General features: G+C 35.7%; 2 protein-coding genes across 5 annotated transcripts; both read right to left on the minus strand.

Moving 5' to 3' along the window:
• Positions 1-4,963: 4,963 nt before the first annotated feature.
• Positions 4,964-8,732, minus strand: LOC133295405 (probable inactive heme oxygenase 2, chloroplastic). The gene is made up of 5 exons (XM_061494236.1): positions 8,310-8,732; positions 6,762-6,985; positions 5,810-5,917; positions 5,580-5,715; positions 4,964-5,367 (listed from the first exon to the last, which is right to left on the minus strand). The coding sequence occupies exons 1-4, from the start codon at positions 8,707-8,709 to the stop codon at positions 5,623-5,625; spliced, it is 825 nt and encodes a 274-aa protein (XP_061350220.1). The 5' UTR covers positions 8,710-8,732; the 3' UTR covers positions 4,964-5,367; positions 5,580-5,622.
• A 2,602-nt stretch (positions 8,733-11,334) lies between these two features.
• Positions 11,335-19,868, minus strand: LOC133295401 (uncharacterized). 4 transcript variants are annotated; one of them, XR_009749333.1, is made up of 11 exons: positions 19,051-19,868; positions 16,938-18,104; positions 15,673-16,818; positions 15,508-15,549; positions 14,648-14,724; positions 13,564-13,648; positions 13,403-13,486; positions 13,196-13,297; positions 13,016-13,114; positions 11,614-11,913; positions 11,470-11,500 (listed from the first exon to the last, which is right to left on the minus strand). XR_009749333.1 is itself a non-coding variant. In XM_061494231.1 (10 exons), the coding sequence occupies exons 1-10, from the start codon at positions 19,777-19,779 to the stop codon at positions 11,803-11,805; spliced, it is 3,636 nt and encodes a 1,211-aa protein (XP_061350215.1). In that variant the 5' UTR covers positions 19,780-19,868; the 3' UTR covers positions 11,335-11,802. The 4 variants fall into 4 exon arrangements, 2 of the variants coding, with proteins under 2 accessions (XP_061350215.1, XP_061350214.1); XM_061494231.1 differs by having other exon boundaries at positions 11,335-11,913; positions 16,944-18,104; XM_061494230.1 differs by having other exon boundaries at positions 11,335-11,913.
• Between the last annotated feature and the right edge of the window lie 2,870 nt (positions 19,869-22,738).

Genomic DNA, 22,738 nt, shown 5'->3' on the forward strand with positions numbered 1-22,738 from the left:
ATTTCACGGTAAAGAAAGACAACGACAGAGACCCTCTTCTTCCTCCACTGTTTTTATGTCCACCATTTGTTCAATCTCCTTTATGTTTTTGAAGTTACATTTAGAGTTTCGAGGTTTCCATGTGAAATTCAACGTTGTTCAAGCAACCTTGTCACACAACGGTTCCCTTCTCCTCGTATTTTCAACTTTTAACTTAAGTTACACGGCGGATAGAACAGTATATATATTTAACTTATAGAGGTTCAATGTGTCTCACCTAGGAGATAAAATTATTTTTTCTACTCATATAAAAATATGTGGGATCCACGTGGGGTTATAGGAAGAGAAAAAGAAAATATATACTTCATACTTTTATATGTATGTAGGAGAGAATTTTATCTTTTACAATATTACAAATAACAAACGCCTTATGTTAATATCTTGTGGTAGGATATTGTAACAACCAATTAGTGTTACTATCGTTACTACCAATCAATCTCACCGTTAAATCGATTATGTTGATCCAACAGGTATATTTATTTCCATTTTTATATGGTTATAATTCTCCATATTTAATTGAAAGCATTAAATATGAGAAACCATAACCATACAAAAATAAAAATAAATATAAAATATTAAATATAGAAAATCATAACCATACAAAGAAAAAAAATATAACCGTTAGATCAACATAATCGATCTAACGATAAAATTGATTAGTAATAACACTAATTAGTTGTTACAATATCATTCCCCTAATATCTTAATACTTTTTTTTCTTTGTCGAAGACAACAGCTGAAGAGTAAACGAGTTGATGTATTCCAAAAAGAAACAAAAATACATTTGAAGTCCACAGTTTTTTTTGCCATAAATACCACCATATTACGAGTCTAGAAGAGGCCACTTTGTTTGAGTGACACAAGATAATGTGTAAGCACTTACACGTCGGTGTATCAGGAATAGTAAGGAACACGGAAATTGAAAATTGGGAATAAAGAATTTTAAAAAATAGAAACTATTAAATGAAAAGTATAAATATATAATATTTTAAAATACAAAAAAAATTCATTTTTAAAACAATGATCATAATTTAATAAAAAATAAAAAAAATATTATTTTCATTCATCAACGTGTGTTTTGAGGCACGCATTAGTAAAAAATAGGTTGAAAATATGTTATTTAATTTGTTTAAATAGTATAAAAATAAAAATTTGGAGAATCTCGCAGGAATCAATCTCCGTATAAAAATAAATTGTCTGCTTAATATTTTGTTTCCAAACTAAGTGTTCAAAAAATATCGCTTGATAAGTGAACTTACGATTTTTTTTTTAGTTTTCACCTTGTTTATACCTTTGATATTTGAATGATCGAAAATTTAGTCGCTGACATAATACGGTACACTGAGACATATATATATAACCATGATAAAAGCATTAGTAATTTAGTATATATATAATTGACTTGAGGAAATAATGATGTTATTTATGCTATTCCACTAACTTAATGTTAATTTTTTCAACTTATCAAGTAATATAATGATAGGAAAAGCTATTAAAACATCTACATAATGATATTATTTAAATTTAAAATATGTCAAAGATAAAAATTGAATATGTTAGTACAAATTACTGTTGCAATTACTTATATTTATATCAATTAATGACACTAATATGATATTCTCAAGTTTTTCAATATTTATAAATAAAAACCAAAATACATCGTTATTAGCCAACAATGATTGCTGGAGCTTCGTTTATAATTGTTACTTTATGGTCTCTATTTTAAGAAAACTTAATGGATTTTACGTTTGTTATGTTACCTGACATAACAACACTTTCCTACACACATTTTAAAAAAGTGGGACCCACATATTTTTCTCTCTCTTTCATCATTCCACTTTCTCTCTCCCCTTTATTGTGCATGTAAAAAAATGTTGTTATGTTATATAACATAACAAACATAAAACCCAAACTTAATATATTTAAACTCTTCTTCATCTTTATTATTCCATTGTAGCCCAAAATTTGTATGATTCATTTCACTTATGTTAAGTAAGGAAAACAAGTATGAGTGGGGCAAAGATTTAGATTGACATGATTTGGTTTAAATAACTATAACAGTATTTTCCTTTAGATACTAGCAAAACCTTTCATCGATAATACATTTAAAATTAAAATTTTCATTTAATCCTGACTTAAATCATGATATATAGTTAAGAAAAGATACTTGTACAAATTACACAATTAAAATACGTTTATTCTGGATTATTTAAGAAAAAAATTACAAAGGATTATCCAATAACTTTGCATTAAACTATATGAAAATTGTATTAGTGTAAATTTATGCCAGTATTAACTCCAATGGACGGCAGCTTTGGGTAGTAGAGTGTGCATAAGAAACGGGTCACCAGTTCGAACCATTGTACGAGACTATAATGCTAGAGGCGAATTCTTTGCTCTCTAAGATATCATGGGAGATTAATCTCATCCTACCTTCGATTTAATACACCTGTTTCAATGAGGATCCAAATCTACTCCAATAGCAAAGTAGTCAGAGGGGATTGAATGAAAATAACTCGTGGATTTGAAAAAACAAAATTAAACAGATATCAATGTCCTAAATAACTATGACTTATCTCTTTAGTTGGGAATTCGTAAGACAAAGTGGAAGTCTTGCATAATTACATCATAAAACACTTCTTCATAAGAAGCAAATATGACGGAACATTTGTTCAATCCTCACCGAAGGCAGCTTGCGGTGAGGTACAATTCGTGACCATTTGGGATCGTCATGCTCCAACATACAAGCGGAGAAAAAAGCGCACGAATTATGAGGCAAAAGTTGAATACATTGAATGAAACACAAGGACAATTAACCAAAAGATTCAATGAGTTAAAGGGAAGTGAGGTAAGGTCATTTCCATATTGTTTTTAATCTCATTTTGCAAAAAAATAAAATAAATAAAATCTCACAACAAAGCTCAAGGTAAGGAGTCTCACAATAATGAGAATGGTACTCAACAAGTGGCTGATGTGCAAGACAAGGTAAGGAGTGTAAGGAACCTACTAACTTCCTTGGTAACGGAACTTCAAAAAAAGTTTAAGATCAGGAGATGTTGTAGCGCGTAGAAACGCAAAGCTTTGAAACTTTTTATTATATTCCACCTTGGAAGATTCATTGTTAACTTGTTCAATGTGACAATCATACAGTGGCAGCACAGAAATCGGAGCAAAGGCTAACGTTTTTGCAGATAAAATGGCAAAATACTGCACCCGGGTAAAAGTCATTAGTCGTACACATCACAGATAAGATTTTCATGAATTCCCAACTCCCAACTCAACGGGAGCGTAATGAATGTGTAAAATGGAAATTTCGTTAGGTCAGCAAAAATGAATCAATCCATAAAAACTAAGTCGGGTTGGGTTGACAAAAATGAGCTGTCAACTCGAGCCAACTCGACCCGAGCCGGCTCGAGAAAAAATGAGCCAACCCGTGGATCAAACATGCCAGTTCGCGGGTTGAGTTTTTTTTTTTTTAATTATTATTATTATAAATAAATACAAAAATGAAAAAAACCCACATATGCTATCATCGTATTTCTTCCTTCTCTAAATCTAAGTCCCTAATCTTCTCACATCGCTGCCATTTTTATATTGTTAGGCTATGCTGCCTCTGTTTGGTTCAAATATCTTACCTACTTGGTAGCAAGTGATTCTGATTATTTCTTGATGTTAGTACAAAATTGTTGTGACGATAATTCGAAATTAGAATATTTTGATTTTATTTCTCATTTTGTAACCCTTTGTTTAAGCTGATGGAAGTCACATAGTTGGTGCATTAATACTACAAGTTCATTTAAATAGATTGAAAATGAGTCAACCCGCGAACAATTTTCAAGCTAACCCTATTCAAGCTTATGTCTCTCGATGTGTTGTCTGCCAACAGAATAAGGCCTCTAACTTGACACCAGCGGGACTGTTGCAGCCACTCCCAATACCGGAGCAGGTATGGGTTAATGTATCTTTAGATTTTGTTGGGGGATTACCTAAGGCTTGTGGAGTGGATACAATTCTAGTGGTAGTAGATAGGCTTTCAAAGTACGCCCATTTTTTGCCATTATGTCATCCATATAGTGCGCAAGAGGTGGCATTGCTTTTTATTAAAAATATTGTCAAGCTGCATGGCTTCCCACAGTCCATTGTTTCAAACAGGGATAAAGTTTTCCTTAGTCATTTATGGTCGGAACTATTTAAACAGGCTAGAACTTATCTGCGATTTAAACGGGCAAACGAAGATTGTGAATAAATGCTTAGAGACTTATTTACGGTGTTTTTGCCAGCCTCAACCCAAACAGCGGCCTAATTGGCTACATTGGACAGAATATTGGTGCAATACCACATAAAAGGCAACTTTAATTGTCGAAATTGGATTTGTCATGATTATTGCTTTAACAATTCAATTAGGATGATTGTTGATAGAAACTGATTCTTTGGTACATATATAAATATTTACATGCCTGTTGTAGTACCTAGTTGGGATGATAGAAATTGTTGGCCGAATTCAGATTTATTATGGTTTTTGTTTTAACAATTCGGTTATGATGATTTTGTTGCATAATTGTTTCTTAATTTATATCCTCACATGTATATCGTAGCATAGAGTTAGGATGAAGTTATCTATTGCGAACAATTTTCAAGCTAACCCGCGAGCCAATTTTCAAGCCAACTCGCGAGCTATTTTTTCAAGTCAATCCACAAGTCATATTTTTGAGCCAACCCTAACCCAACTCGGATTAGGTTGGATTGGATTTTCTGGTTCATTTTTTTTTTTCAAGCCAACCCTAACTCGACTCATTTTTTTCGGGTTGCACGTGAGTTGGGTCGGGACGGATCGAGCCGGGTTGACCCGTTTTGCCAACCCTACTCTACAACGTTAAATTACAAGAATTCAAGCTTTGATCTAAAAAGCATTATTAGCCACACAAGAGAGTGCTAGCGCGAAATAATGGCCACAATATGAACAAAATCTTCAGTAATACTGAAGCATCACGGTGATAACTATATATCATGAGCCTGAAGTAGTTCCCGCTAAGCTAAATGTCTAACGAAAAATTTGAGTATTTTTCCCTTGGATGAATAGTTAAAATCCTTATCAGTAAGGATTGTGCAAAAATCCATAACAGATGTCAGCAGCCAAAAAAGACATTGAAATCAGTGTAAGACGTGACAACAGTAATATTTGTTGAGTTTGCCAAGCTACAGTTAACGCCCTCCAACAACCCAATATCAGAAATAGCTACATACCAAGACCACTTCTTGGGCTTAATCAATGGTCCAATTGTGCAACCAGACAATTTGTACTTGCAACGCACTGCAAGAAGTAAAATACTGTGGAGCAGTACCACATATTAAAACATGAAATGTATTATTTTTCCGTTTAAGCATCAAAAGTATTCAAACAAATATTTCTCTCTTAAGAATGGAATACATTTTCTAAGAATGCAGCAAACATTACTAAGTTGGGGTGAACCCTTCTCCATCAATTAAAAGCCCCAAATTCGAGAAATTGAAGGAAGAAAAGGAATTTTTAGAAAGCTTACCATCGACAAAGGCAATCCTGTTAAAAGAGAACCAAAAGTCTCTTTACAAGATGATCAGACGAACAATCTGTCCCAAAAACCGGAATGACTTCGTAGTTTCTTTTAAACATTTATTTTTTTCATCTCGAGACCAATGCTGCATCAACCACAATTACACATAAATAATAAAAATAACGGAGCATCAAAATATAATACTAAAGCCACAATTAAGGGGATTCTTAGTAGTCAACCTCTGCAAGCATGTTAAGATTCGCACGAAAATCTTTCAGCAATTCTTGTACATCTCCTTCCCATCTGTAAAACTCCAGCTCCTTACTTTCCAGGAGCTTTTTAGAAACCTAAAAACAACAATAGAATGATAAGCTCACAAAAATCCTTCATGGTTTCACAATATGTACAAAATTAAATTCTTCATAAAGGAATTCCTCAGTTTTGATTCTAAGTTGACTACAGGATCTCAAGATCTATTTGTATAGGAAACACACAAAATATATTCATTTTTACAAGATTGCCTGAGTTAATAGAGGTCTATATGCAAATATGCATCCACAAATCGTTCAGCAGCTAGGGGAGCCCAAAATAGGCAATACGGTTTGATATCACATCTCAACCCAAAATTAGGTTAATGGCTCCTTTCACTTGTATGTTCCTTTGTTAACCCATTCTTTCCTGATGCGAGACTTTGTCACTCACTTGAATTCCCAAAACAAATACCTATATACTTCTTCAATTCTGATATCTTTATGGGTTAAATTCAAAACCAAAATTCAATATACCCGCTAAAATTAAAGGGACAAGGTCCACACCATATTCTTCATAACCGCTTGATATGATGGCCTATTATTCCATCAACCCTTTCAAGGGTAATTATTCTTAACATGAAATGGACACTCAAATACCAACATAAACCTTGCAATCATATTCTCCTCTTCCAGGCTTGTGCAGATGAAATTTCAAGTCTTTGAGGGAAAGCTAAATCTTGAATAATGGCTTGATAACAATCTATTTTGCAGCATATCTCTCTTATAGGATCTTTTAAACTTTAAAATACTCCTTCCACTTTTAATCCAAAAATACAATCAAATCAAATCATCAACTGATTTTATTTCATGCAGCACTCATTCACTCACTGACAAGGCTCTCTGAAACTCCTTTCAAGAAAGGGAAAAGGAGAGTGAGTACCTGCTTTACTATGACCTGACCAGCAGCTACATGAGAAAAATATATATTGTAGAAATGGGAGAGAAACAAGGGTCCACTTCCCTTCGCAAGTTCCTCCAAATATTTGGCATAAGTAAGACCCGGAGAGCTTGGATTGGGAATCACAACTCCTTGTTCCTCAAACCATTTAAGATCCTTTGAAAGCCCTTCTGATCTTTCCAACCCAGTTTTCCTAAAGTACGTATCTGCAAAGTAACATAACTCATCAAAACGAATGAAAACAACTTTCCCTGTCTAAAAAAAGGGAAAAATTATTCTACCTATTTCTTTTTTATGCTTACTTCGCCTATCACTCTTCAATGCCGTTAAATTAAAATCTCAACTAGCTTTTATCATTTTTTATCTCTTCTTGAGATTCTTGTTAAGAATGGTACGGGGAACCCATTGCAAGGGATACATCCATGGGCCAAGCGATAAACCACAATAAGTGGGCCGACACCACATTTTAACTCAAAACCTTAAGGCTGTAAGTTTATGGGTCTTTTGCACTTATATAGTCATCACTTGGTCTAGGTCTAGCCAATGTGGTACTTCATTACAACTCATACTTGAATACTTCCAACATCTTCCCCTCAAGTATGAGACCCAACATCATGCTCCCCCTTAAGGGCAACTTCTGCGGAAGTCTTTGTTCTTTAAGTATTGGAGTTACACTAGCCTTCTGCGGAGGCCTTGAAACATCACCATCTCTAAATACCCGGCCCAGCCAAACCTTTGGCTTTGATACCACTGTTAAGAATGGTACGGGGAGCCCAAAACCCATTGCAAGGGATACATCCATGGGCCAAGCGATAAACCACAATAAGTGGGCCGATACCACATTTTAACCCAAAACCTTAAGGCTGTAAGTTTATGGGTCTTTTGCACTTATATGGTCATCACTTGGTCTAGGTCTAGCCAATGTGGTACTTCATTACAACTCATACTTGAATACTTCCAACATGTATCATCCTTTACACATGCAGCATCAAGTAGTTTCTCAATTCTGATCTAATAAAAGGGATAAGTTATTCTATCTACTTCTTTTTCATGCCTACCTCATCTACCACTCTCCGGTACAGTTAGATCAGAAATTCAACTAACTTTCATCATTTCTCTATCTTAAGATTTTGATATAATAATATTGGAGAACAGTAGGCTTGAAAAAATAAGAGCAAATAGTGAAACTAGTCCTTAAAAATATATTAATTCATGAATAATAAAAATTAATCCAAAGGTCATATAATATGCATTTCAGGCAATAATTTGACTCTAAAATAAATCACTAATGTTTTAATTTAACTAAACTACAAATGGTAGCTCACTTGCTGTCAGGAAACTGCGCAGTTGAGGGGTGAAAGCATGTGATCAATTCTCCACAAAACTATTTTTGAGAAATTTAAAACCTTAATCTTGGGATCCGACCCGAATCGGACTAGTAGTGAAAGTGATTGAATTATATCTAAACAAAATTTAACTAAACTACTTTTGTAGGTATCTATATATAACACTAACTGTAATTCTACTTACAAGAAACGTCGTCGTATTGGTCGACGATGCGTTCGATTGTGTGGAAAACGAGGTTGCTGTCAACCAAGTACCTAAGGAACCCTTCCATGGAGGGTTGCCACGTGTCGGAATCTGGTTCGTCTTGGGAAGTGGTGGGAACGTTGGGGTTGCGGAGTCTCATGGCAACGAACCTCATCTCTTCAGTGATTCCTGTGCTCTCTCCAGGGTACAGTTTCCGATACCTCATCCTCTTCTTTGGCACCAACGGAGGAGTGTGTGTCTGAGAGTGAGAGTGAGAGTCAGAGAGGGTAATCCTCATGTTCATGTTGTTGTTGATTGTTGCTGTGGATAACCTTAACCTCCATTTCGGAGCTGCTTCTGAGAACCATGGTTGTGCCAGGGGTTTCGCTGTTAACAACATCGCTCATACACACTTCTTCAATATTTGCTTATTGGGTTTGAGGTTGAACCCAGATTTATAATTATTTAAATAATAAAAATTAATTTGTTTCGTTACTTAACTATTTTTTAACTTTTTAAATTAAAAAATTATTATTTTTAGTTAATTTAACGAAAATTATTATCATTTTTATATATTAATCATCTTATTATTTATCATTTTTTAATATTGTCTTATCAAATTTCTAATTGAAAAATAAGATTTATGAAATGCGTGCATAGAAAAAGTGCTCCAACTTTAAAACGATTTGAATACGTGAAACTAAGTATTAAAATTAACTAAAAAATTAAAAAATTTAATTTAAATAATTCTTTTTCGGGGGTCAAGTGCTAAAAAAGTAATTAACTACAAAATGACAATAAAATTTAAGTAATTTGTACCTTACCTTTATCTTAGACCTTACGAAGTTCTTATCATTAGAAGGTTATTATTTATTAGATGTACTACTCCATATAAACGTGTGTACAAATTATCAAAGCAAAACTAAAAGTGGGATAATAAGAGAAAAAATATAAATAAATATTTAGTTATTTAAAGTAATTTTTTTTATATTTTAATTATTTAGAGTATTCCATGAATTCATTAAACGAAAATAAAAAAGAATAAAAAAGTCTGGAACTTTTTGAAGGTGAGAAATATTTTAGCTCTTTTTTTTTTTTTTTGGTACATCAATATTTTAGTTCTCTTTATTAGTGATAACAGAGAAAAAAAATTAAAAGTTTTGAAGTTAAAATCATGGCATGGAGGCTGCTTAACTTTGACTGAACTTGCTAGTAGAAGCTTCCCCATGTCTGCTACTCTTTCTGAAGCTATTCCGGTACGTGTTCGAATCTCCCCAGTATCATCTTTAGGAGGGATTTAAAGCTTTAATCCTGAACCCGCCCCGAATCGAATTAAATGCGAAGCAATGAACCGATTAGAATATTAAAAAAAAAAAAAAAAAAAAAAAAGGCACTAGTCTACTACATTATGTTGTTCAAAGAGATACTCACAAATTTGGATCTTATTTACGTGACGCTAATGCGTATGTCTGTTGGGCTTTTGAACATGCATATTATCATACAGATATGAGGAACTTCTTAGAAGAGTTTGCCCTACACCTTCTAACAGTGGCATACTATATGATTGTGAGGATGACTGCATGAGAGTCACAATAGTCACTTTTCAGAAAAAAAGGTTGGAGGACAAAGAAATTTACCCACATGGCATTGACATTGTGAATACTGCAGATTGTTTTTCACTTTCTTCACAAGTAAACTCTTATCTTCATGTTGTTATCTCATGGCTCTGTGTTGAAGGATATCTTTGTTCCTTTGTGGATGACCTTCTGGATAAAAAATTTTGTCACTGGGATAAAAGCTTGCTGAAGAGGCCCTCTTTTTTCTTGCAGGAGTTGAGGATCATCAAGTGGGATTTGAGTACCCAAGTAGTTGACAAAACAAGCAAGCAACATTTGAAGAGTGACAAGGAGGTTGTTACACTTGAAGTTGGTATCTATTCTCCAAAGGCTTCCTTGATTGTGCAGAAGGCGAAGAAGCCAAGTGTAGCTGTTCAAAGGCCAAAAATGGTTTTTCCTTGAACCTCAATCTATGCCATAGCTTGGTATCTCAAGCATCCTTTAGAATTGAAGAAATCAGGTGCAACGAATGTTATTTCGGAAAAAGGAGGGACTAGCTTACAACTGGGTTATGAACTGCTGAAAGGCTTTGGCATGATGTGTGACAATGTAACATTTTGAGATTTTTGAGTCAGCTTCTTAGAGAATCCATGAAGCTACAAACCCAAGAAGCAATCAACGACTCCGAACATCATCAATTAGATATTTTGAAACCAGAAGAGGACACATGGGAGGTTGTCATCGTGATACGGGGGGCAGCATTCTTCTGACCCATATTGTTCCCCAGACATCTCGGCGTCAGTTAGTAGTTGTTGGTTATTCATTTTGTTGAGGGCTTTAATTACAATTTTGGGTAATTAGTAACAGGCCATCAGGAAGTTAGGGAGTTTGAAATACAGGAGAGAATCACATACTGTGTATAAAAAGGGTATAGTTCCCATTGTTAAGGATTTTTTAATGAATTAATGATTGACGGAATTCTTGCACAATGAGCAAACGAATTCTCCCTTTTTGATGAACATAGGCTATCGTATCCCTTTTTTTCTTAATCAATAAAGCTTTCATTTTCACATATAATCTTTTTTTCTCCCATTCAATTTCAATCTCTCCAAATCCAGAGTCATTACAGAACATTAACTTTTTATATTTGAACACCACTTTACAAATTCTCTTTAAATGAGGATTGTGGTACTTTTACAGTTATTTTGAAATGAGACATCACACCCTGACCCTGTCATTCAATTCCCATCTCTCCATATCCAGAGTCATAACAGACACACTGAACATTAAACTTATTATATTTGCTAACCACTTTAGTAAGAACAAAGTGATGGGCCCAAAAACAAATTCTCTTTAAATGAGGATTGTGGTATTTTTACTGTTATTCCGAAATAAGTAAGACATCACATCAAACATCTGTTACTGAGGAAACGAATTCGAATTACTTACAAAATAGAAACCAGACCTCTGAATGCTAATCTAATTATAATTTAAAAAATGGGAAGATTGAAGACAGCATATGGGAGAACAAGACATGAATATGTGAATGTACATGGGTTATAATTGTGTTTCCTCATAATTGTTTCCTATTTATGTACGAGGGACACTGATTACAATTCCCGAGGGCCGGCCGACCTATAACATTCATTAAATTTTAAGCACCAAATGAATAATTAAGGAATGGGAAAATGTACAAGTTGGGCAAGCCAAAATCTAATAAAAGACTTGCACGAAATCTGTTAGCCCACCTTGAAGCTTCACCCACATCAACACCAACACCTTGAAGCTTCGCTAAACATGTTAAATGGTTATCAACCTATCAAGTCGAACCCACAGGATATATGAGCTTCCGATGCATTTGACATATAAATGCCACGCCGGAACAATTACCTAACTCTTATAGAAGTATTTAAACATCTACGCAGAAACATATCAGCTCAGGTATAAGATGCTTTTAATTTCTGTAAGAACTTTAATGTCTCCGTATATGAAGGGTCCGAGCGGCTCACAGGCTTGCAAGAATTTATATGATCTGTCGACTCCAATACCTGTTTCAAAATTTGAAGATAAATATGAAAGCAAGCACTTAACTGAGTACTACAAAAAGGGGAAAAAATCGCTTAAAACATTATCGTCCATTGCAACTAAGTTACAGAAATACTTGAAAATAAATAATATAACCAGATACATGCCAAACAAAAAGGCATCTATCAACTCGAACATCTCATGAATTGTCATAGGACAGTGTTAACCTTCCCATCAAGTTGTTTTCAATCTTATGTCATTTTAATTTTCTATGCCAGAAATCATGGTAAAAGCTGGTATCTCCAACCGGGGCGGTTATAATGTGGTGGGGATTAAATCTCCCCCATACTCATTTCCCATTCACCCTATGTCCAATAGGACCTCCTAGAACCCCCTCCCCCTTCATTAAAAAAACTAAAAAATAAACTTACAATTTACAAGGGCTACTGGAAAAATAAAAGTTATTTGGGCAGATCTAACTATAGTGTGTCCGATAAAAGATTGCGTATCTAACAGGACATGTAGATAAATGTTGTCCAACGCTTCTTTCATAGTACTACTACTAAACAATTACAGAAGGGCACAGAATACTGCTTTTTTCTGGTGACTGTAAATAACTTTTGCCGCATTATGCAGTTATAGGCTTATAGCACACATACAATGATACAATGGGCCAGATACAAGTCAATAAAAAATGGAAGTAGAAAGCTAAGCAGTAAACAGTGTGCAATCAGAAATCAATTCCAGAAGGCTCTTTCAAGCAAGGTTAAGATGAGAAAAAACACAATCAACTCACCATCAAAATCATGAAAATAAAAGTAATATCCTTAAATCGATATACTACAGTGACAATGCCATCAATTACTGCATTCTATTTTTCTAAAACGGAAAAAAAAAAAAAAAAAAAAAAAACCTTTTTTTTGGGTATAATTAGTAGGGGGAGCTGCCTTTACAGGTGAGAATTTGAGAAGGAACGAGGGATTGAAGCCCAGACCTCCACCTTTGGTGGGGCTGGGGAACACCACCTGAGCTATATAGCTCGGGCAAAAAAGGAACTAAGACAAAATATTGAATTCTTCATTTCCTTTTCTTGTCAAATGAGATATAATTTCACAATATACTTACAACTAGTTTCCCAAATCCAGGATATGCTGACTCAATTGCTACAATTTCCATTCTTAATGCCCATCCACCGTAACCTTCAACTATTGGAGTTACCTTGGTCTGCAAAAATCAGTTGCTGACAACTCAAACTCATAAAAAGACATCGGCATAGATATTAACAAAAAGTTAACTGCTGACTACCTCACAAAAGCTGAGGACATCAACCATCCCTTTCTTATGAAGGTGACGAATGTAGTCATTAAGCTCTACCAGTCTCGGAGACCCACTTCTTAGCTCTCCAATCTATGAAACATTAAGAACCACTTTCATATGTCGCAATTATCAGAATAGGAAATATATTAATCAACATCTTTTGTTGAACAAGGGAAGTTAACTTTAAATACTAACTGTTGGAGCAGGACGTAGCACAAGGCCCATTCTCCAAGGCATATCTGCAAGTTTGCTACCAAAATGTGGGCAGCTATAAAACACCTACAACCAAAATAAAGCATAAAAAACTTGCAAATTTTTAGGTATGTATTATATTATATTAAGGAGTCGATACTTACAATTCCTATTGTATTTTTTACAAGATTATCAAATCTTTCCTCTTTTGCTTTATGAAGAATCTGCTTCACAACCAGGCCCCCCATACTGCCAATTGCCAAACAATAGAAAACCACATGAGACAAAACCTAAGTGAGGTGCAACTTGATTAAAAAAATAACTAGGTGCCCAAGACATTGGGAAACTGCAACTTTTTAAAAAAAGAAGTTAGAACTACTTTTGTTTCTGTCCATAAGGACTTGTAGGAAATAGTCTATACTTAAAAGGTAAAAAAAGCAGTCGGGGGATGGGACACAGCAGGACCTAAGTTGTTTTAAAACCACAAAAATACTTAAACCCACTTGTTCATCAGTCAGACAACCTGATAGAACCCACGTACATCAAGCACACCTCAGTCTATAGAACTGCAGATTTTGCCACAAGAACTATCAGCTCAGCAACGAAAAGAAAATTCTTTCGCAAAATAGAACAGGGTAGATTAACTGGTCTTTTATATATTCTATTCTACCCATAATGTTTTGTGCATGTTATTTCAAAGACGCTTTTGATAATTAACACCTACTAAAACGGTAGTTTGTTCTGTATTCTTTTTCCATTTACTTCTATGTAGAAGTATGTATACTTTCTTTTCTACAAGTGTGAGTTGTTTAGATTTACCTTATTGGTTACTTTTGTGTGATAAAAAAAAAGGGGGAACTTTTGTTGGAATTAGAACTGTGTACCATTGTGAATCAATCTTGATCTTAAACTCTTAAATAATGAAATTTATCACAAGATTTTGCTATTGGGGCATTGAAAGAAGAGGTAGAAAGAACAGTGGTAAAAACATTAAGAGGTTGCACATGAAGCCAAGCAAGAATATTGAGATCCTCTGCATGCATTCCCTTATGAAATCCTACCCATTCATGATTGTTTAGAAGCATATATATTTAACAATCAATAAAGTATCCTATGAAGCATGAATCACTTGCACTTTCAAAAGGTGCATGCCAATTATAAAAATTGAACAACCAAAACCAATGAGTGCACAGAAGGCCAATCACCAGTGCACTCATGTAATGTGAATACTCAGGCAGCCAGACTAACCTGTGAGAAACAAAAACAACAGGTCGATTCCCAATTCCTACAGCAACAAGCTTCTCCAATAGCATAGAACTAACTTCCTGCGAATTTCAAATAAACAGGTATATGAACTAGAATTTCACTAGAAAGCGAAGCAACTGGCAATAAACAAGTGCGAGGAAAGCTGAGGGAGATACAACAGACCTGCCTACCACAACTAAGTGAAGATGGGTGATAGGAACTAGATTGTGATCACACGAAATAGAACAAAAAACAAAGGATATTTTATTGATTTTCCTGATATCAGTGCGATATCAACTGTGTGTACAGCAGATAAGATGGAAGCAAAAATGTATAGGAAGGGCATTTGAGAAGCCCTATCTCTCCCATGTCTCTATTCCAGAAATGCAAGGACATAGAACGAAAGAAACTTGCTCACAACCCCTCAACTCAAATCACAGTAAAAACAATTTAAATCTTCATCCATCAAAATCAAACTCAGTTCAATAAGAATTTATTTATTTAAGCACAAGTTAGAAGGCGGACCAAAAATATTTTAAAACAACAAAAAGTATGTGTAGATCAAAGCGTTTTAAAATAGTGCTAATATTGACTATACAGTAATGTAACAGTGCTTCAGTCTCAAGAAAATACGAATAGATGCAGAGATTGCAACTTGCAAGTCAGTGCATGATAACGCAAATCCACAATGACCATAGCATTAAAAATGATAATTTTCTTAACAAGGCTCGTAGAGGATGAAAACCACAATTTCATTTTGCACACAGCCAAGTATTGGCAACTTCACAGATGACTAACAAGTCAAAAAATAGGTAGACAAGTAAATTGTGATAATAAATAAAGGGGTGAGGAAAAAGTGTAACCTGAAGAGGAAGGCTAGCTCCAGACCACTGTGTAAGATTAGTCTGCATAAAGCATTTACATTAAGAGTTAGATGCTGGTAAAGCGAATTGCACTAGATTAATAAACTAAACATCTAATCTAATCATCTTACTAGGGCAAAAATGTCATAATTTTACTAAGCAGACCTTGTATTTGAGGGTAAACAAGCGAGCCTCAGGAAAATCACTAGAAAGCCATTCACCAGGCCAAAAGGTTCCAAGCTTTCCTGCCTCCTCGTCAATCTTCTCCACCAAGGTAGACATAGTTGAGGATTTGTCCTCAGCTATACGCCAACTTTTGTAAGGCCCACCACGGAGGCCATGGACAAAAACTACGTCTAGTGAAGGATAATTTGCATCTTGGCTGCTTTTAGTTGAATCATTAGAAATAGAGGAGTTTCCATGATTCAAGGGTTCTGTTCCATTCTCAGTAACAACAGAAGTAGCTACAGATATGTCTTTTGAGAAAGCATCTTGTTGGTCTGTTTCTTTGGGACACTTCCAGTGGGGAAGATGAGGATTTATCAAAAATATCATATCATCATAACGAGGACACAAGTTCTTATTATTTATTACACCACCATCAGGAGGGCTTCCACTTCCAGACCTTCCATTAAACTGGTCATTGCAGAATATATTTAAAAGTGATGCCCTGGCATAACTTTGTATTTTAGGATCATTGCAGCCTGGAATCCTCCCATTAGCACAATCATCAAGCCATTTGCACCAAGTTTCGTCAGCTATGATGACCTTCTTGACTTTGGGAAGCATTGAGAGGATGGTCAACAACCGAGCCGCATGCCTGCGGATATGAGCCGTAGGTGGAACTCGGACACTAGCTGGATCATTTATATCTGACATAGGTGGTTCTCCACCTACATTGGATGTCCGCTCCTGCCCCTCATGTGCTCTAGATGATGCATTATAAGCCTCCATAGCAGCCAGTTTCTCATAATCATCACTCAACAAAAAGCGCCTCAGCAAACATAAAATCCCAAAATCAACAATCTTGTCTTGACACACACAGTCTTCAGCACAAACTTCAGCCAGAGCCTTGATTCCTTTGAGGGTTGCCAAGGCAGAATCTGCAGCATCTAATTTAGGCAGACTATCTTTTTTTAAACTTTTAAATGGTCCTGCTAAAGGTTCTAGAGAGAGAAAATCCGCCAGTGGGGAAGCATCCCCAGAATTAGATGCAATTCTCAATTGTTTAGCTGCCAGATTAACAACAGCACTAGATAGCAGATTTGCAACTTGAGCAGCAGAAGCAATATTTGAATTATTGATTAAAGTCTGCAAAAGTTAACACAGCTAAAATGTACATTAAAAGTTGACCTGGAATTGAAGCAACACAATCAGATAACAATGAAATGTCATTTTTAACACAAAGAAAAAGAAAACTATTTCCAGACCTTCACATTATTACTTTTAGGTTGAATGGCTCCCTTATCATTTGATTTCTTGATGAAACTTTGTACTTCAGTTAGCAGCATGGCCAGCCATCCTTGAGAAAGTGGTACAGATGCTGGTCCATAGTCTTCTAAGATCTGAGAAAGAATCTTTATGGCTGAAGATCTAATATCATCAGAGGAAAATGTTCCAAAAACCCAGGGAAGAAGAATGCCTGACCATTTTTGACTCTCTTCAAAAGACAAATGCAGGTCCCCAGTGCAAAGTAGTTCTAATGCCTTTGCCATTGCTTCTTGCACTTGCTTATGCTTTGTTGTCTGCTTGGCAATGTCTCTCATCGAATTAAGACCCTTCTCCATTACCATCTTCTGCACCCCAGGACTCCTCTCAACAGATAACAGAAAGGCAGAAAAAGCTACCTGAGCCAAAGAAACATCTTCATGCTTACATGCCTGAGCTATAGTAGAAAGAAGAGTGGAACTCCAATCAGAAACAGATTCATTCAAAGGTGTATTGCGATCTTCTAATAGCAACCGCACCACCAAACTTGCATGCCATTTTACAGATCTCTCAGGTGCCATTAAGGCTGACATGACAGCATTTCCATCTTGATCCAGTTCCTGAATACGAGATCTATTCAACGGTGATGCTGTTGCCCAATTTGCCAATGCCCAGGTGGCAAAAGGAACAGCAACATGTTCACAGTGCAAATCATCCCAGAGACCAGGAACAACAGCAGAAGACATATTTTTTTGTGTCAGCGACTTGTCATACTTATTTTGATATACGAGAGTTTTAGGAGTATGATGCTTCAACAGGTCATCATGGCTGGAATTAGGGTTATCCAACTCCATAGCCCATCTGGTCCTTGAAAGCCCTAAAACAGTGGTACCTTCAAGTATCTTGATTCCAATACCTTTGCTTCCTATCCCACCACCATCATCATCTTCACCTTCAGGTGGCTCATCCAAGTGCAAGCCTCCCTCCTCAATAACTTCTAGGGCTGCAGCAATGTCTCTGGTTTCAGCATTTCCAGGCAAAGATGGATTAAAAGATACCTCTTCTGCATTGTCACAGCTGGACGTAACGATATCCATAATGGCAGCCACAAGCATGCTCCTACCTTTCAAAGAATCAGAAATATCAAATGTACCGCGTCTTGAATGCCGCTGCCACAAAAAATTGCATGATGTCACCAATATCAAAATCAGAAAAGACATTATCAACAACATCTCAATAGAAGCTTGCGCTTATGTATAGATCTACAGTGGCCATAGCAAGAAATGAAAAAAAAAAATCAATGATCAGATTTTGTCATGCATTATTTAAAACAACAATAACATCCTTATGCTAAGCAAAAGATGTAACATATACAAAAGAAAAATCATACACATTCATTACGAGCACCATGTCCATGTATATAAAAAATTATGTCAAAAGACAAAACTCTTGGGATTATAATTTATTATCATTGTTAGTAAAACCAAAAAGGGGGAGAACCAGAGCAGTGGTAAAGCTATTTTTTCATGACTGAAAGGTCATGGGTTCGAATTCAGAAAACAGACTTTTCGCAATTATGCAAGGGTACTCTACCCCACACTCGCTAGTCGGGTTTAACGGGGAGTATTTTTTTTTTTGTTAGTAAAACCAAACCGGACCGAAAGGTCAAACTCGTTCAACCGGAATCGGATCACCAACCAGTCTGATCTAGTCAATTCGTGTGAAAACCAATGAACCGGTCTGAACACCAATGAACCGGCTCCAATATTAATTAGTAATTAATTACTAAGCATACATGGAATTCGAACCTGTATCTTGACAAATAATACATGCAATATTAACTACTAAACCATGGTTATATGCTTGTTATAATGCTTTTATTATTATATTATTATTATTATTATTATATCTAGTAACTCACACCGATCAAAAGATAGAACTCTATTGATGAGACAAGAAGCTCAAGAATCAAGTCACACACTCGCCATAGAGTCCAATTGATTGCTCAGTTTGCCAATGCCAATGTCAATGTCAAACCTAAACTAGGTCTCTTTCAAGCTTAGTAAAAACGATTCCTACAATTCACACAGAAAACCTAGATAGAGAATCAATTACCGTCTTTTTCTTAGAACGCCGAGGCTGGCAAGAAAAAATGAACCTAAGAAGATTTGGAATGGCATTAGGTCGCCCAAGCACAGCAGCAGACACGCTAGGGTCCGCAATCAAATACGCCAGCGCTCTGGCCGACTCCGCCTGAGTGCCGCCGCCATCCTTCGCAACCGCCACCGAGTCGAGCAACCAATCCACAACAGCGCCACCACCGGCACCGACGATCGCAGCCCTGCGGCTGGAATTCGCCGCAGCGATATCCGCTAGCAAGGCCGCCACGCGAATCTCGAAGCCAGAGCGGACCTCCTGGTTGGCGGAGGAGAGCACCGACCGGAGCGACTGCAAGAGGACGGCGGCGGCAACACCGGTCCGCTTGGCGTGGTGGAAAATCCGGTTGAAGGAGTCGGCGGACTTGTGCACGGCTTGCTCTGCGCCGGAGTAGAGAGGATTAGTGGCTCCGCCGTGATCGGGATCACGTTGGCGAGCATAATCGGAGGAAAGGAAGGCGACGGAGGCGAGGACGGCGGCGGAAAGAGCGATAACAGAAGTGCGTGAGAAAGCTGGAGGAGGAAGAGGAGAGAGACGGTCCTGGTGTTTAGGGACAGGTGGCGGGACTATTTGGGAATTTTCTACAATGTTATCTTTTGAATTGATAGGTTTTCTGGATGAAGAAGAAACGCTGCGAGGACGAGGGAAGCGAAGAAAGGGTCGGGTTGTAAAACAGATTCGATGCATTATTTGGTTTTTATTGCAATGTGATTGATTACAATAGAATAGAAGAGAAGTGGGTCTTTTTCTTGACTTGAGTCTCTTTATACGTTTTAGTACTTGCAGGCGAGGATGGCGGGAGCATATCTCGGTTTTGTGCATTAAGGTGCATGGACATTAATAAGTGTCTATATAAGGAATTTTTTCACTGGAATATGCCACGGAACAATTTCGATTTTGTTGGTCAAGACAAGACTCAAAGAGAGTATGTACCCCAAAAAATAAAAATAAAAACTCAAAGAGAGTAGTTTACTACCTAAAGGAAGTCTTGGGCTTCGGCCCATCGTGATGATGGATGGGTGTAGGTATTGAATTACTTGTTGAGTCGTTTATCGAAGCTATTCGTACTGTACGTGCCTATACGATGTATGATTTATGTAATTTGGGTGTATGATTGTTACATACTTTACCATCCCAAAAGTTAGTTCAAAGGGTGGGAGTGTTCAAGGCCTTATAAAGGCCACATTAGCTTCTTATACAACCAATGTGGGACTCTTTCCCCCCTTTGGGGCGGCTTCACTCACCTATGAGTATTCAGTGCCCAAAGACACTTTAATCCAGCCTATAGGTAGCCCTTTCTGTGGCCTCAACTCTCAATGAAAGCACCAATTGTTAAAGACCTTAAGTCACCACCCCAAAAGTTAGCTCAAAGGGTGGGAGTGTCCAAGGCCTTATAAACCCCACATTAGCTTCCTATACAACCAATGTGGAACTCTTAACAATGATATTATCTTACATAGGCAAAAATACCGTACTACTAATATTTGGCAAAAGATTTCCCTGTTAAATGCAGAGAAGTCAAACGCACCAAGAAGGTGACATGTTTAGTCTCGTCAAAAAGGTGACGTAATTCCCGTCCATTCGTCCGGTATAATGCCATGGGTGAGTTGCAGGTCGGTCCCATAATATATTTGACGGGACTTGCCTTATTGGCAGTGACTGGACGTGTCAAAACTTTGACGCGATTCGTTGAATCAGATAGCCCACACCCTCTCTTCCTTTGCACTATTTCATTTCACCGTTTTCACTCTTTCTCTAAAATTCTCTCGTTTTCTCTCTTCGTTTTTTCTCTCCCTTCTCTCTAAATATCCCTCTGTCTCTCTCCACCCAAGCTTCCTCCTCAGCCTGTTGAAGTTCCCTTTCCCGTTTCGGTCCACAGCGGCAGCGCACAAGTATGTTGTTTTTTTTTTATTATTTATTTTAGTTTTCTTTTATATTTGTTATTATTTAATTTGTAGGTATAAAACCTAGGATAGAATACTTTATTGCATATTTTAATAAAATCCTAGGATAGATTTAGAAAACTATTTTAATTAAAAACTGTGTAATAAAACCCTAGGATAAAAAACAATTTAATAGAAAACTCTACTGTAGAATTAGTATTTAAATTAACAGAAAAATATTTCTGCAGTTATTGTAGATAAGTTATCTGCATTTATTCTTAAAACGACGTCATTTTGGGATTGAAATATTAAAAAATTATAATTATAAAGACTATAATAATCCTGAAATAAATTAAATTATAAAAATACCATGATTTTCGCCCCAAAATGACGTCGTATTGGACTTATTGCAGATAACTTATCTGCAGTAACTGCAGAAAAAATGAACCCTTTAATTAAATAATAATTATAATATATTAAACCCTAGGATAAAATATCTATTTAGTAAAATAATTTATTAGTCATGAAATTATGAAAGTAATTATAACTAGTAGATAATTAATGTTTGAATTAAATATTAAATATTTAGGATATCTTAGGATAGAAACCTATTTAGTAAAGTAATTAATTAGTAATGAAATTATTAAATAATAAATCTATTTAGTGTTTTAAGTAAATAATAATTATAATTAAAGAAAACCTAGGGTACACTTGGATAGAAATCTATTTAGTAAAATAATTAATCAGTAATACAATAAGGAATAAGTTATTCTGCCTACTCTTATTTTGCCTACCTTTGCCTACCCCTCTCAACACTGTTAGATTATAATCTCATCCAACGATGGAGATTTATGATATAAAATAAACTCTTTTATCCTTTTCTCTTTCCCAGTGCATCTCACTCTTTCTCTCTCCCCCTTTCTCTTTCTTCAATGGCGCTTCAACATCAAAAAAAGGTGCAAGCTTTTTTCTTATTTCATTCAACCCAGCCATTTTTATGAGCATTTACATAAAAAAAATTGAAATGGGGTGTCAAGAAGAAACAAACTCAGATGTCATATTAGGTGTAACATAGAGAGAACATATATCATTTCCCCACTTCAAGGTGAAAAACAAGATAACAAGAAGGAGATAAGTTGATTTGATTTTAAATTTCAATAGCAAAGTAGAAACATTACGTTAATCATTGATTAATTCAAAGGAAGGGATTATTCATGGTTTTAGTTTTTTTGTATTTTGTGATTTCATCCATGTTCAATTATATCAGATTCAAGGAATTTTAAAAATTATACTCATCCAGCAGAACTATCATGCCATTAATAATTGCATAGATTTAGATTCAAATATAAATTCAGGTTGTAAATTACGCAAATCGATATAGAAAAAGGGGAGGAGGGAGAAAGAGTGTGGGGGGCAGTGAGGAGAAAGAAATGGGAAAATGGTTTATTTTATTCCGCAACTATCCACCATTGGATGAGATTGTAATCTAATGGTGTTGAGAGAGGTAGGCAAAGGTAGGTAAAATAAGAGTAGGCAGAATAACATATCCCATACAATAATTAAATAGTAATTATAATTAGTTTTTTAACTAAATAAATTATTATTTATGAAAGCCTAGGATAGAAAACACATTAAAAAAATTACATAGTAATGAAATAAGTAAATAATATTTATAATTAGTGAACAATTAGTGTTTTAATTAAATAATAATTATAATTTATAACCTAAGATGGAAACCTATTTATTAAAATAATTAATTACTA

The sequence above is a fragment of the Gastrolobium bilobum genome, unplaced genomic scaffold, assembly GCF_033153095.1.
Source record: "Gastrolobium bilobum isolate Gb01-03AN ecotype WA unplaced genomic scaffold, APGP_CSIRO_Gbil_v1 utg26664, whole genome shotgun sequence".
In the NCBI taxonomy this organism is placed as follows: domain Eukaryota; kingdom Viridiplantae; phylum Streptophyta; class Magnoliopsida; order Fabales; family Fabaceae; genus Gastrolobium; species Gastrolobium bilobum.

Bases quoted from the DNA above. Each gene is read 5' to 3' on its own strand.
- LOC133295405 (XM_061494236.1), bottom strand. From the start codon at position 8,709: ATGTTGTTAACAGCGAAACCCCTGGCACAACCATGGTTCTCAGAAGCA. The intron at 6,986-8,309 runs GTAAGTAGAATT...GTTACTTTGCAG, and splicing joins CCAATACGACGACGTTTCTT to ATACGTACTTTAGGAAAACT. The intron at 5,918-6,761 runs GTACTCACTCTC...TGTTGTTTTTAG, and splicing joins GTCAGGTCATAGTAAAGCAG to GTTTCTAAAAAGCTCCTGGA.
- LOC133295401 (XM_061494230.1), bottom strand. From the start codon at position 19,779: ATGCATCGAATCTGTTTTACAACCCGACCCTTTCTTCGCTTCCCTCGT. The intron at 18,105-19,050 runs GTAATTGATTCT...TTTTTGTGGCAG, and splicing joins GGCGTTCTAAGAAAAAGACG to CGGCATTCAAGACGCGGTAC. The intron at 14,725-15,507 runs GTTACACTTTTT...TGAAATTCGCAG, and splicing joins GAGCTAGCCTTCCTCTTCAG to GAAGTTAGTTCTATGCTATT.